Raw genomic sequence first — 13,945 nt, 5'->3', positions numbered from 1 at the left:
TTAAGGAGGGGGTGATGTCAGGGCACACCTGCTGTAGGGAATGGATGTGTGGTGATGGGTGCTGTGCACGCTTTCTTTATTCATTGTTTATTACTCTTTATTTCTCGATGTAAACAATGTATATAAATTGCGGGGAAGGGTGAAACAGGTTTCACTCTTCTCCTCCCCTGTTGAAATTACAGCTCTATACTGCCTAATTCCTGACAGCTTGAGGATAGCAGGAGTCAACACCAAGGTTGGAACCTCAACCGACCTTACACCCGCCTGACCCGGTTCCACCCGGGCCCACCCAGGCCCACCTCACCCGCTCCCCCACTACCCATCCTTCTCCTTCCTCCTTCCTCCCTCTTCCCCTCCTTCTCTTTCTTCCCTTTTCTCTCTTTCCTCTTTCTCCTTTATTTCATTCTCCCTTTCTGTTTATTCTTTCTATTTACATGGACCACCTTCCCTTGTATCATTGTACTGTTAACCCATCCAGCTCAGACACCCCAGATGACTTCCCGCTATGCCTAGCATGCATGCCTGCAGCGGACACCCTCGGGATCCCCCACAGGGACACCTGGATGGCTGCAGCTCTCTCCATGGATGACATGGCACCCATCATGTGACCCAAGCCGCATGTACATAAATGTACCTGAAGTGGGAACTGAAGAAGTAACCTTCTTCTCACGTTTTCCACTTCAGTCTAAGTGGCCAGGGACTGCAGTCCCAGATCGGGCCCATCAGCATGCACACCTGCTTCACTCCCCAAGAGGGTCCCTCTGCCAGGTGTTACATCTGGGCCCCCTCCACCCTGGACGCGTCCCTGACACCTAGGTGGGAACTTGTCACGACCCGACATATCTGTCACTTCTGTCATATCCATCCCCGGCCATCGACTTCCGGTCCCTCCGATCCCTCCGTTCTGACTCCGCTCCTCCCTCACCAACCTCGGAGCCCCCGTATTCCGCAATCCTCTCGGTACCCCTCGATGGTCACCACCCCCTCATTTCAATTTATTACCTACACCTCCCTAAGTACGGAGCCCCGAAGGCTTCCGGACAGCTCCGATGTCCGCTAGCGCACCCCCACCTCCGCTGGGCAATACACTCGCCTGCCCTGCAGAGCCCACCTTCGGGCCTATCCCTCCTTTCCGTTTCTGGGTTATCGCCTGCCTTACCGCTAACCCCGCGAACCGACTCGTCGGTAATATTCAGTCGGCTAATGGTTAAACCCCGTTAGCTCCGTTCCGTCGGCTCTGCCAATTGCGGAACCGTCCCCGCTGTAACCATATATATATCCCACTTGTACATAGGTTACGCCCCAGTAGTAAAATCAACTAGAGTTACCCCCCTAGGTTCTAATTGCCAGTCAGTAAGTTAGGGCACGGACGTGTCACTAGGCACAGCGCTCTTGGCAGAAGTTGCTGAGGCCGAAGCCCTCCGTTACGGAGACATTCCTTCATCTCGAATCTGGTCTCTGACAACTTCCGTCAACGCATCCTAGTGCCACTTGGCCCGTCCCTCCCACTATCATCATCATCCATCTGTCAGGGCATGGGAAAACGTTACCGTGACTCGCCGTCAGTGACTGTTAAGGTCCGCTACTTCGGTGTAACAGCCCATTAAGGGTGGGGAAGACAATTGCAGCAAAGCGGGGTTTCGGCTTCAATGACTCGTTCGTGAGCGTTGCGCCTCGTACTTGACATGGCCCCGATATTTCAGAGGTCAGAGGGTGCAACTGGGTCAGACAGAGAGTGCAGGGGGTAACCCTAGTTGAACTAAAGTACGAGGTAGTATACAACCGGTATTTAAGTGTAACGGAATGAATAGAAATCAGTCACCAGATCTCACGGAGATTGCGGGTGGGCTTAAGAAGGAATGAAAACAAACAAAGAGTGTGGGAGAAGGACGGCCGTGCATGGCCGTCAAGAAAACAAGCGTGATAAGGAATGACTCATAGGCCCATGATGGGCTGTGGAAACAGGTAGCAGTGATGGGGAAGGGTGACGGGCTTGTTCAGGCGGCATCGGGCAGGCAGCGGAGTTGACAGGGGTCAAAGCGGAGGAGGGAGAAGGTGTGGGGAGTGATCACCTGACCGTGGGGATTGCCGGGTCGTGACACCGTCCACCCATCCATCCACCTGTCACCCTCATCTGCACTTCCTCCCTCATGCACATACCTTCCAACCTAGGTTGCCTGCTTCATTGTTGTCCGCTTGCCAGCTGGACGGCTTGCTAGACGGCCGGATGGCCTTTTCTCTTTTGTCTGCTTGCGGACTATTGTTCCTCCTTTTGTTCCTTGCTTACCTTTTGTTGACCAAGTTTGCCGATATTAACTATTTGTTTCTTTCTTCATTCATTAATATCGCACTTGATCTGCCACTCCTTCCGGGCCGGTCTTATTTAGTTACTTGTGTTTATAACGTGTGTAGGTTACACCGGATGTACCTCAGTTCGTATATCGACTTGGATTCCCCTCTAGACTCCTCTCTTCATCGTAAGGCTCCTGTCTGAAATTGGGACACCAATGTAAGAACGAAGTGCAGCGCTCCACCCGAGTCGCTGAAGCTAAAGTCCCACCCCTCCGACCTTACGAGTCCGGATGACTTTGTGCACCTTGCAGGTCACCCAGATACGCGTCTGGCATGTTCCTGACAGAACTGAGAAGCAACCTTCTTCTCACACTTCCCACTTTAGCCTAAGTGGCCAGGGACCCTTGTCTGCTTCGGGCCCGTTGTTATGCACGCCTGCGTCACACCCTACCGGGCCCTCAGCCCCGGGCAATATACCCAGACGCTCTCGACCCCAGGTCAGTCCCTGACATGGAGGAGGAGATGGAGGTCCAGAATCAGGAGTGGAGGTCTGGAGTTGTATGGATATGACAGCCGTTCAGCAGCATCATGTAGTTGACCATCAGGACCAAGCATGGGATTGTCTGGGTCAGTCTGCCATCCAGCATTGCTGTCATCACAAGAGGGGGGACATCTCCAATAGAGACTAAGGGGAAATCCAGAGTACATTCAAATGGCAAACTTTATTTGAGTAAATAGTCGGTTCATTTATTTTCTCAGACATCCCCATTTTTCTTTGTTACACACTTGTACACCCAAGGCCACTCAGCTGGTAGAACAATATAACATTTTTGATTGATAGTAGACAGGTGCATGGGATAGCGGTACATTTTCTGAACCAAATACTTATTGGTGTGAGTCAGGGTGTGGACTTGGCAACCAGAAGTGCATTACTTGACATACCATCACCTGATTTATGAATGGTTCAGCGGCTCACCAGTTCAAGAGGCCCAGCCATTTGGCGGTTCAGCAGTTCAGTGGTTGGTTTGGTGGTTCAGCAGTTCAGTTCAGTCTGAACCTGGTTCACAGACTCTCAACATTATGGAGAACCTGAACTGAATCATTCCGGAACTGGAGATGAACCAAATGTTGGAAAATCGCGAGATCGATCAAAAACACGAGACTTGACATTTAAACATGAAATTTGGCATCTAAACATTGTGATAAATTGTTTATGGCATTTTTTGATATTATTGAATGCATTTTTATACCCCTCAAACACTCTGAATATGTTTTTAATAACTTAATAAATGTGTCATAAATGCTTCCTACAGCATCAAAATCGTCAAAAATCCGTCTCATATAACACATAAAGTACCACCACATCTGACCAATGTATTCTCATTGGCTGTTGGGTAGTTGTTGCAAAAAAAACGCCATGAAATGTTTCCCGGGCATTTAAATGATATACAGGATTTTCCAACAAACCGTGGTTCAGGCACATGCTGGTTTGGTTTTCATCCATGGTTCAAACCGGTTCGCCATGAACTTTGGCACCCCTAATTACTTGTGGTTTGTCCGGGCCTCCTCTTTGGTCTGCCACCTCCTGGAAGGGGTCTTCCTCTGAGATTCTGGTCATGCGAGAGTCTTTTTTCATCGGCCTCTCATCTCCAGATGCCCCTGAGCTTCCGTGATTCCTCTTGGTGCCAGCAAGTAGAATGGGGACACTGTGAAGTGGCAAGGATGGGAATGGGCTGCACTGGGGCTAGGTCCCTGGGCAGGCATGTGGCACATCCCACCATGATTCATCACTTCTGTGGCTTGCATTGTTTAGGTCACCTGGTTGGTGTAGCAACTGTAGCTAATCTTGTTTTTTCTTTCTTATGTAGCATGCTCAGTGTTTCCTTGACTACTGGAAGGTCTCCCCAGTGAGCCTCTGAAGACCCTCCTGCACCTTGGTGCAATGAGGGGTGCTTTGCCATACACATAAACAATGCCAGTGGTTCTACTTCAATCTAGGATGATGTCGATACTCGAAATTTCGCACAGTTGGCAGTGGTACTTTCTGAATAATCTCCTGCCCATGCTGGAGTCGAATCGCAACTGAGTTGTCAGGTACCAAAACCAAATTCATTACGTAGTCAAGGCAATCATCAACAGTACCTCGCTACCAGTGTAGCGAGCTAAATACAGTTGAAACCATGATAATGTCAGAGACCAGATCGAGATGAAGGAATGTCTCCGTGGCAGAGGGCTTTGGCCTCAGCGACTTATGCCAGGAGCGCTGTGCCAAGTTACACATCCGTGCCCTAATTTACTTACTGGCAACGAGAACTAAAAGGGGTCAACTCTAGTCGATTTTATTACTGAGGTGTAATGTCATGGCTGTGCATTCCGGCCCGTTCCCACTATGTGAGTGTGAGTGCGAGCCCCAACCTCAGCCCTATCCTCCCTGAGGACTCCCTGCTCACTCCCCTGCTTGCCCCTAGGCTCCCCTGCACCTGGCCGACTCCCCCACAGCCACACCAACCTTCCCACCCCGAGTCCGCCTCTGGCACCGTGCCCAGCGCGACTCCTCTACCCCGCCCACTTGGCCCCTACAGGGCCACTACCATTCCCACACCCGACTCTGGCCCAACTCCGAGTCCAGCGCCGCTATGATACCATCGCCGCTATTGCAGCCCTCCTTTATTTATCTGTTATTGTTTGTTTTGACCCTCGGTCATTGCCGGCCGCTATGCAGCCAACCCCGCTCCTTATTCATGTTTGCTTCCGGACCCCTCGGCCTTCGGCCCGGGTCCGCTTCAATTCATTCTGCCTTCATATATATATCCTGTATGATACTTTATTGTACCCTAGCTCTAATATCGATGTGACCATGACCCCTAAGTCCTGACCCCAACAAGGCAACCCCAGTGAGTCCGAAATGAGGGCCAAGAGACAGCTAGGGGGCACAGCACTCCCTTTAGAGTTGCTGAGGCCAAATGCCCTACCCCGGGCCTTGTTCACAGCATCACAGCCATTGTGGCCTATAGTGGCCCACAACGGCGACCCTCTGTGCCGACCCCAGACCAGTGTCTAACATGTAACCTATGTACAAGTCAAGTATATATAGTTACTGCAGGGGCAGGCCCATAAATGACGGGGCCGAGCAGAGCGGAGCTAACAGGGTTAAACATTAGCTGATTGAATATTACTGACAAGTCAGGTTATGGGGTTAGTGGAATGGTAGGCGATAACCCGGAAACAGAAAGGAGGGATCGTGTCAGGGCACACCCGCCTGACCCAGTTCCACCCAGGCCCACCTGGGCCCACCTCACCCACTCACCCGCTCACCCGCTCCCCGCTACCCATCCTTCCTCCCTCTTCCCCTTCCTCCCTCTTCCCCTTCCTCCCTCTTCCCCTTCCTCCCTCTTCCCCTTCCTCCCTCTTCCCCTTCCTCCCTCTTCCCCTTCCTCCCTCTTCCCCTTCCTCCCTCTTCCCCTTCCTCCCTCTTCCCCTTCCTCCCTCTTCCCCTTCCTCCCTCTTCCCCTTCCTCCCTCTTCCCCTTCCTCCCTCTTCCCCTTCCTCCCTCTTCCCCTTCCTCCCTCTTCCCCTTCCTCCCTCTTCCCCTTCCTCCCTCTTCCCCTTCCTCCCTCTTCCCCTTCCTCCCTCTTCCCCTTCCTCCCTCTTCCCCTTCCTCCCTCTTCCCCTTCCTCCCTCTTCCCCTTCCTCCCTCTTCCCCTTCCTCCCTCTTCCCCTTCCTCCCTCTTCCCCTTCCTCCCTCTTCCCCTTCCTCCCTCTTCCCCTTCCTCCCTCTTCCCCTTCCTCCCTCTTCCCCTTCCTCCCTCTTCCCCTTCCTCCCTCTTCCCCTTCCTCCCTCTTCCCCTTCCTCCCTCTTCCCTTCCTCCCTCTTCCCCCTCTTCCCTCTTTCCTCTTTCTCCTTTATTTCACTCTCCCTTTCTGTTTATTCTTTCTATTTACATGGACCACCTTTCCTTGTATCATTGTACTGTTGACCCGTCCGGCTCAGACACCCCGGACAACTTCCCACTATGCCCAGCATGCGCACCTGCAGCGGACGCCCTCGGGATCCCCCATGGGGATACCTGGATGGCTGCAGCCCTCTCCGTAGATGACGTGGCACCTGTCATGTGACCCAAGCCGCATGTACATAAATGTACCTGAAGTGGGAACTGAGAAAGTAACCTTCTTCTCACGTTTTCCACTTCAGGTAAGTAGTGTAGTTCTTCCTTTTAATAACAATTCACGTTTTCCACTTCAGTCTAAGTGGCCAGGGACTACAGTCCCAGATCGGGCCCATCAGTACGCAGGCCCGCTTCGTCCCCCAAGAGGGTCCCTCTGCCGGGCGCTACAGCCGGGCCCCCTCCACCCCGGACACGTCCCTGACAGATCAGCCCGAAGGTGGGCTTGCAGGGCAAGCAAGTGTATTGCCCAGCGGAGGTGGGAGTGCGCTAGCGGACATCGGAGCTGTCTGGAAGCCTTCGGGGCTCCGTACTTAGAGAAGCATAAGTAATATATTGAAAAGAGGGGGTGGTGACCATCGAGGGAAGCAGAGGTGATTGCGGAATATGGGAGCTCTGAGGTTAGTGAAGGAGCGGAGGTAGTCCGGAGATGTCAGGAACGTGCCAGAAGCGTATCCAGGTGACCCGCAAGGCACGCGAAGTCGTCCGGGCTCGTAAGGTCGGAGGGGCAGGACTTTTAGCTTCAGCAACTCGGGTGGAGCGCTGCGCTTCGTTCTTACGTTGGTGTCCCAATTTCAGACAGAAGCCTTACGATGAGGATAAGAGTTAGAGGGGGAATCCAAGTCGATATACGAACTAAGGTACATCCGGTGTAACCTACACACGTTATAAACACAAGTAACTAAATGAGAGCGGCCCGGAAGGAGTGGTGGATCAAGCGCGATATTAATGAATGAAGAAAGGAACAAATAATCAATATCGGCAAACTTGGTCAACAAAAGGCAAGCAAGGAACAATAGGAAGAACAATAGTCCGCAAGCGGACAAAAGAGAAAAGGCCATCTGGCCGTCTAGCAAGCCGTCTGGCTGGGGGCGGACAACAATGAAGTGGGCAACCTAGGTTGGAAGGTACGCGTGCGAGGGAGGAAGTGCGGATGAGGGTGACGGGTGGATGGATGATGATGATAGCGGGAGGGACGGGCCAAGTGGCACTAGGACGCGTAGAGGGAAGTGTCGGATATGTCGGGTCGTGACAGTATCCCCTTCTTAGGGCCGACGCCCCTGGAGGCCCAATTGGTGCACGTGGGAATCGTTCGGCCAATTCCGAATTTGAATCCGCGTGTGAAATCAAACATTCGCTCCATCAATTTGACTAAGTCCAGTCATTACTCAACAGCTCTACTCAATAACCCGCCCTTCATGTCCAAAACTCTCGATCTTCACGACATCATGTCCTGGGAGGAGAAGGACATCCAGGAGGTGACGGACAACGAGCCTGCCATGATGCAGGCGAAGCTGAATGAGCGGGTGAGGTGCAAGGCGGTCAAAAAAGCGGCCGAGGCAGCTAGGCGGGCGGCTGAAGAGAAGAAAAGACGTGAGGAAGAGGAGGCCAGGGAGCGGGAGGCAGAGGCGAAGCGCCAACAGGCGCAGGCGGCTGGGTCGTCCAAAGGCAAGGTGAGTAGCCAGTATCTTACAAACACTTACTGCCACGCGATCCCTGAGGCTAACGCAAGTATATTTTTTGTTTTTGTTTTAGCGCAAGGCCTCAGTCGACCTGCCACAGGCCGCTAGGGAAAAGCCCCCCTGTGGTCGATGCCTCAAGTCCCAGCTGGTTTGCGAGCAGGGCAGGTACCAGGCGTGCACGAACTGCACACGTGCCAGGGCCAAATGCGACCTGGTCACGATTCGAGTGGGGACCGCGACGCCCTCACAGCAAAAGAAACCGCAGGTGATCTCACCCAAGGCGCCAGTACACACGTCTGAGGATGGGGAAGATGATACGGAGGACAAGGAGGACAATTGGGACGAGGATGGGGGTGACGTGGAGAAGTGGGGTGAGGCGATCGTGGACGCCCTCAAGGAGCTGACTGACGCTGTGAGGCAGTTGCCCAGCGAGGTCGCCAAGATTACGCGGGAGGAGAGGTCGAGGAAGAAGAAGGAGAAGTCGGAGGGTGGGGGAGCAGGTGACCCGCCCACGTATACTTCCCGTGGTGTGGGCGCGTCGCCCTGAAGTTCTCTTTTTTTCATTTTTGTATATACCTCCATCATGCCATACCCTAGTCAAAACATGGCCAGTTGATGCGTGAGCACTCTAAGAAAAGTGAGGGCCCGGCTTGTCAGGATAAAGCGCGTGGAAGTTAGAAACCAAGTCAGAGGCATGGCCAAGCTCCGTGGCCGGCAACCAAGAAGTCTCCTCATCCGTCCCATCATACCCGAGCCAATGTACCAGGTACAGTAACTTACAGTTACGATGCCTACGATCCAACTTTGAATCTAGTATTTCAGCAATCTCATACTCAGGTTCACCGTCAATCTCAACGGGTGGAGGCGGAGGTTGTATGTGGTTGGGGATGGTGTTGGGGACGGCCAGTTCAAGTTGGGACACATGAAAGACCAGGTGCACGGCTCTCATAGTCTCAGGAAGGCGGATGGTGCGGGAGTGGGTTCCTGGTGTGGCGATGATCTCAAAGGGCCCGAGGTTCTTTTCTGAGAGTTTCTTCGAGGGTCGGGTGGATCTAAAATACTTAGCCTTAACAAAGACCATAGTACCAACCTCAAAGTCGGGTGCAGGTGAACGTCTAGCATCCACAGGGCCCTGATAACGCCGTTGCACTGAGGACATTTCCTCACATAGGAACTGATGTAAGGAATCGAGATCAACCGAGTACTCTTGGGCACGTACTGAAGTCAAATCTCGTTCCGGATGGACGGAGAGGGTCGGATGGTATCCCTTGTTGGCAAAGAACGGAGAGACGCCAGTAGTAGCATTAGGGGCATTGTTGTACACGAACTCAGCCAAGGGCAATAACTCAGCCCAGTTGTCCTGCTGGTAGTTGCAATACACCCAAAGATACTGTTCTAACGTCTGGTTCATCTGCTCGGTCTGACCATCCCCTTCTGGGTGATAACCCGAAGTGAAGTGAAGGCAGATGTCAAGAGCCTTACCTAGAGAGCGGAAGAAATGGGATACGAACTCGGATCCTCGATCCGAAGTGATGTGGGAGGGTATGCCGTGTTTCGAGAATACATGGAGGAGGAACAGCTTAGCGAGGCCGGGTGCATCAATGGTATCGTGTGTAGGAATAAAGACACACTGCTTAGAAAGACGGTCAATGACTACCAGGATGGCCATGAAGCCAGAGGACGGGGGAAGCTGTTCGATGAAGTCCATGGATATCGAGTTCCACGGGCGACCGGGGACAGGGAGTTGTTTCAGCAAGCCATAGGGCTTGTGACGAGGGACCTTGGCACGGGCGCAGGCAGTACAGGACGAAACATAGTCCTTGACGAATGAACGGATACCCGGCCAAGTATACTCTCGACGGACCAGATCCAATGTGCGGTTCTGACCAAAGTGTCCGGAGAGTGGATGGTCGTGCTTGTATCTCAAGATCCTGAGACGAAGATCGTTTGCGTCCGGTATGTAGATACGCTTATCGAGCCTTAACAGGCCGTCTGTGTCTAGGGACCAACGAGAGTCTGCAGGGATAGGATCAGAGAGATATTCGGCAATGGAGGGGTCGGATGGCAGGGCAGTGAGAATGTCCTTGTGGATAGCTTTGATGTCAACCATAGAGCTGGCCCGGAGGACCGGGGTGGCTAAACAGGTGGCTCGTAGGGAGGCCGAGAGCTGTTCTGTGGTAAAGACAGGGCAAAAATTCTGCAGATTAACGTGGGTGTAGTCCCTATCCCCTTCTTTGGGGTAGACGTCCCAGCGTCTAGTCAACGCATCAGGTTTCGCACCAAGTCTTCCCGGACGAAAACGGACAACCATGTTAAACTGCGAGAGAAACTCTGACCAGCGTGCCTGCCTGCGGGTCAAGAGTTTGGTAGTGGTGAAATATTCCAAGTTCTTGTGATCCGTGACAACGTCAATAGGAGTGCCAGAGCCTTCAAGATAGTGTCGCCATGAGCGGAAAGCTTCAAAGATAGCTAGGAGCTCCTTATCATGGGTATCATAGTTGAGTTCAGGCGCTGTCAGCATTCTCGAGCGAAAAGCAACCGGGCGAATCTCATCATCCTCACAACGGATGGAGAGAATACCTGAGATTGCATAGTCGGACGTGTCAGTTTCAACTATTAGCAGACGATCGGGTACCCAGTGAGTAAGGATGGGGGCGGATGTGAAAGCTTCTTTGAGACGAAGGAAGGCGGAACGACACTCATCAGAGAAGGACCAAGCCACATTTTTACGGGTGAGTCTGGTCAGCAGAAGAACTATACTGGAATAATCATGGATGAAACAGCGATAGAAGTTTGCAAATCCCAAGAAGGACTGGATGTCCTTGACCTTACGAGGCTCGGGCCAATCCTGAATGGATTGAATCTTTTCGGGCGACATGGACAAACCAGTCGGCGAAAGGATGTAGCCCAAATACTCCGTAGTGTCAGTTGAGAATTCACACTTCTGCGGATTGGCAAATAACCCATGCTTGCATAGCCTACTCAGGACTTCCCGGACGTGATCCTCATGCTGAGTCTCATCTTCCGAATAGACCAGGATGTCGTCCAAGTAGACTACCACGTGAGTGTCGAGAAGATCAGCAAAGATGGTATTAACAAAGCGTTGAAAGGCTGTGGGTGCGTTGGTCAAACCGAATGGCATAACGAGCCACTTGTAGGATCCGTAGTGCATGCGGAAGGAAGTCTTCCACTCATCGCCCGCTGCTATCCGCACCAAATGGTACGCATGGCAGAGGTCGAGTGTCAGGGTCGCGTCCGGGGTCAAGGCGGTCCGGGCGTAGCGTCCGGTCCTGAGGACCTCACGGGGGGTGGATCGGGCGTGCGTACTGGCAGCCCCGATATGGGACGGCGATCCCTGGCCACTTAGACTGAAGTGGGAATGTTGAGTTATTATTAAAAGGGGAACTATGCTACTTACCTGAAGTGGGAATGTTGAGAAGAAGGTTACTTCTTCGGTTCCCACCCCAGGTGTATTTATATACATGCGGCTTGGGTCACATGAGGTCCGCCACGTCACCCCGCATACAGCCACAGTCACCTGGGTGTCCCCGTGGGGGATCCCGAGGGTGTATGCTGCACACACGCGCACTAGGTTGCGCCCTAGAGCCATCCGGGGTCGTCCGGGGCCAGGCATGTCATGTGCACGTCACGGGCGGGTCAATAATACATGGATATAAGGAAAGGTCGTCCGTGTGAAGTAGAAATAGAAATAGAAATGGAAATAGGAGAGGGATAGAGGGGGAAGGGGTATGAAGGAGGGGTGCAGGGTGGGAGAAGGGGAACCGGGTGAGGTGGGCCCGGGTGGAGGCAGGTCAAGCGGGTGTGCCCTGACATCGAGCTTGGTGTAGATCTTCGCACGGCTAGGAACGTCTAGGAGATCAGAGATACGCGGCAGCGGATACCTATCTTTCTTTGTGATCTTGTTGAGGCCCCTGAAGTCCACACAAAGACGCAGAGAACCGTCTTTCTTGCGGATGAAGAGCACTGGTGCGGCATGGGTTGAAGATGAAGGACAGATGAAACCGGACGCCAAATGCTCGTCAAGGAATGTACGGAGAGCCTCAAGCTCAGACTGGGACAGGGAATATAGGGTGCCAAGGGGAGGATGGGAGCCTTCCTCCAACTCGATCTTCAGGTCATATTCACGGTGCGGTGCGAGAGTATTGGCTTTACTCTTACTGAAGACATCCGCAAACTCGTGATAAGCCTTAGGAACAGTTGAGAGGTCGACAGGGTCAGAAGAGGTGGATGTCGAGTGCAACTCTGCTAAAGTGGACAGATTTTCCAGGCAGAAAGTGACAGACCCATTGAGTCGGGCAGTCCGGGTGAACACAGCCGGACTGACGATCTCGATGGTGATTGCCTGATGGACGGATGCACACTGTGGGTCGGAGGTCGGATTCCCTTGCGTTGGGACTGGGTCCACAACTATGGGAGGAGAGCTCAGGGTGGTTGGACTGGATTGCACAGACGTCCGGAAAGTTATACTGCTCAAGACCCAGTCAATCAACGGATTGTGTCGGGTGAGCCAGTCATGTCCTAGGACGATAGTGCAAGAGCCATCCAACGATGTGACATAACATGTCATCGGAGTAACCTCACCAGTGGTGAATCGGATGGGCAGATTGACGGCTTGGGTGATCATGGAGTTCATGGAGCCGTCAAATAGTCGGAGTTGCAGAGGCGCGACAGGGTACATGGAGATGTGATGTTTATTGACGAAGGATGTATCTACAAAGGTGTCAGAAGATCCTGAGTCAATAAGAGTGGAAAAGTTTCCAGACGGAAGAGGAGAAGGAAAAGACATATTTTTACGGGGTTCAGACCCCCCAGAAGAAGAAGACAGAGCAGAGCCGGGAGCATTCTCCCTTGAAGTGGAAAATAGATCAGAGCCGGGAGCACACTCCCTTGAAGTCGGAAATCGACCATCATCAGAACAAGGAGAAAAAGAGATCGGAACAGAAAGAGAATGGAGAGCGGATAGTCCAGATGCATTCAAGTGCAGGACTCTAGACGTACAAGGAGGGTCAGCGTGACCAACCGGTTGTACGGGGCCCGGAGGGTCACTATCTAGTTTTTTTCCTTGTCCGAATCCACCACAATCCGCGACATCCTCAGCCTGGGCTGCCCTAGCTTTGGCCGCATGGGAGGAGGACTTGGGACACTCTTTGGCCACATGCCCAGAGCGCCCACAGAAGAGGCAGAGGTTGTTCTCGAAGCGACGCTGGCATTCTTCTTTGGTGAGCTTGCCACTCTTGTCAAGCTTCGAGGACAGGTCAGAGTCAGGTTGCTTTCCCTTAGACTTTTTAGGGTCCTTGGTAGAGCGATCAGCGGAAGTGGAGGGGTCGGACGTGGAGTCAGGAGGGTTGGAGGACTTAGAGTACTTCGGGTTCTTGCCCGATTTCGCGTTCTGCTTGGAGGAGTCAGGTGAGGTAGCTCGATCTCTCGGACGGTGCGACAACTCGCCCTTGCGCTCCCAATATCGTCCATCGATATCTTGGGCAAGAGAGCGCATGTCATGCAATGAGCGTGGCTTACCGTAACGAGTGATCTCATCCTTGATCCTATCCGGCAACCCATTATAGAAATGGTGCCTCAAGGCAACCTCACCGTATCCGAGTAACTGTGAAGCATTGCGATTAAACTCGACGACGTACTTGGCGATCCTGTGATTATCCGACATAGTCAGAGTACTCAGACGACGCTCAGCATCACCAAAGGGGTCGTGCGGGCTGAAGTTCTCTTCGAGTTCTCGGACGAAAAGTTCATAGTCGTCCATCCAACGTGGACAGCGACGCGGGTTACCATGAAGAAGTTCAGGCTCAAACCAACTCAGAGCGATCCCCTTGAGGAAGGACGTAGCGTAGATGACTTTCGTATGCTCGTTAACAAATGCTTGGGGCGGTTCTGGAAGTTGAGTTCGCACTGAACAAGGAAGGTGCGGAGTTTCTGAGGGTCAGTACCGTCAAATTGGTCAGGCTCACGAAGCTTCGTCCTACGGCTGGGGTCTGGAGGTTGACGAGCAGC

The 13,945-nt window shown here is 52.8% G+C and overlaps 1 protein-coding gene across 1 annotated transcript; it reads left to right on the top strand.

Moving 5' to 3' along the window:
* Window positions 1-5,496: 5,496 nt before the first annotated feature.
* EI90DRAFT_3115713 (uncharacterized protein) lies at window positions 5,497-6,408 on the top strand (the record flags this gene model as incomplete). Its single annotated transcript, XM_039062820.1, has 1 exon — window positions 5,497-6,408. One exon carries the CDS (start codon window positions 5,497-5,499, stop codon window positions 6,406-6,408), a length of 912 nt encoding a protein of 303 aa, XP_038923637.1.
* Window positions 6,409-13,945: the final 7,537 nt, after the last annotated feature.

The sequence above is a fragment of the Cantharellus anzutake genome, assembly GCF_015039405.1.
Source record: "Cantharellus anzutake strain C23 chromosome Unknown EI90scaffold_2, whole genome shotgun sequence".
NCBI lineage: Eukaryota > Fungi > Basidiomycota > Agaricomycetes > Cantharellales > Hydnaceae > Cantharellus > Cantharellus anzutake.
The sequence above is the reverse complement of the archived record's forward strand: the minus strand, read 5'-3'. Positions and strand labels throughout refer to the sequence as shown.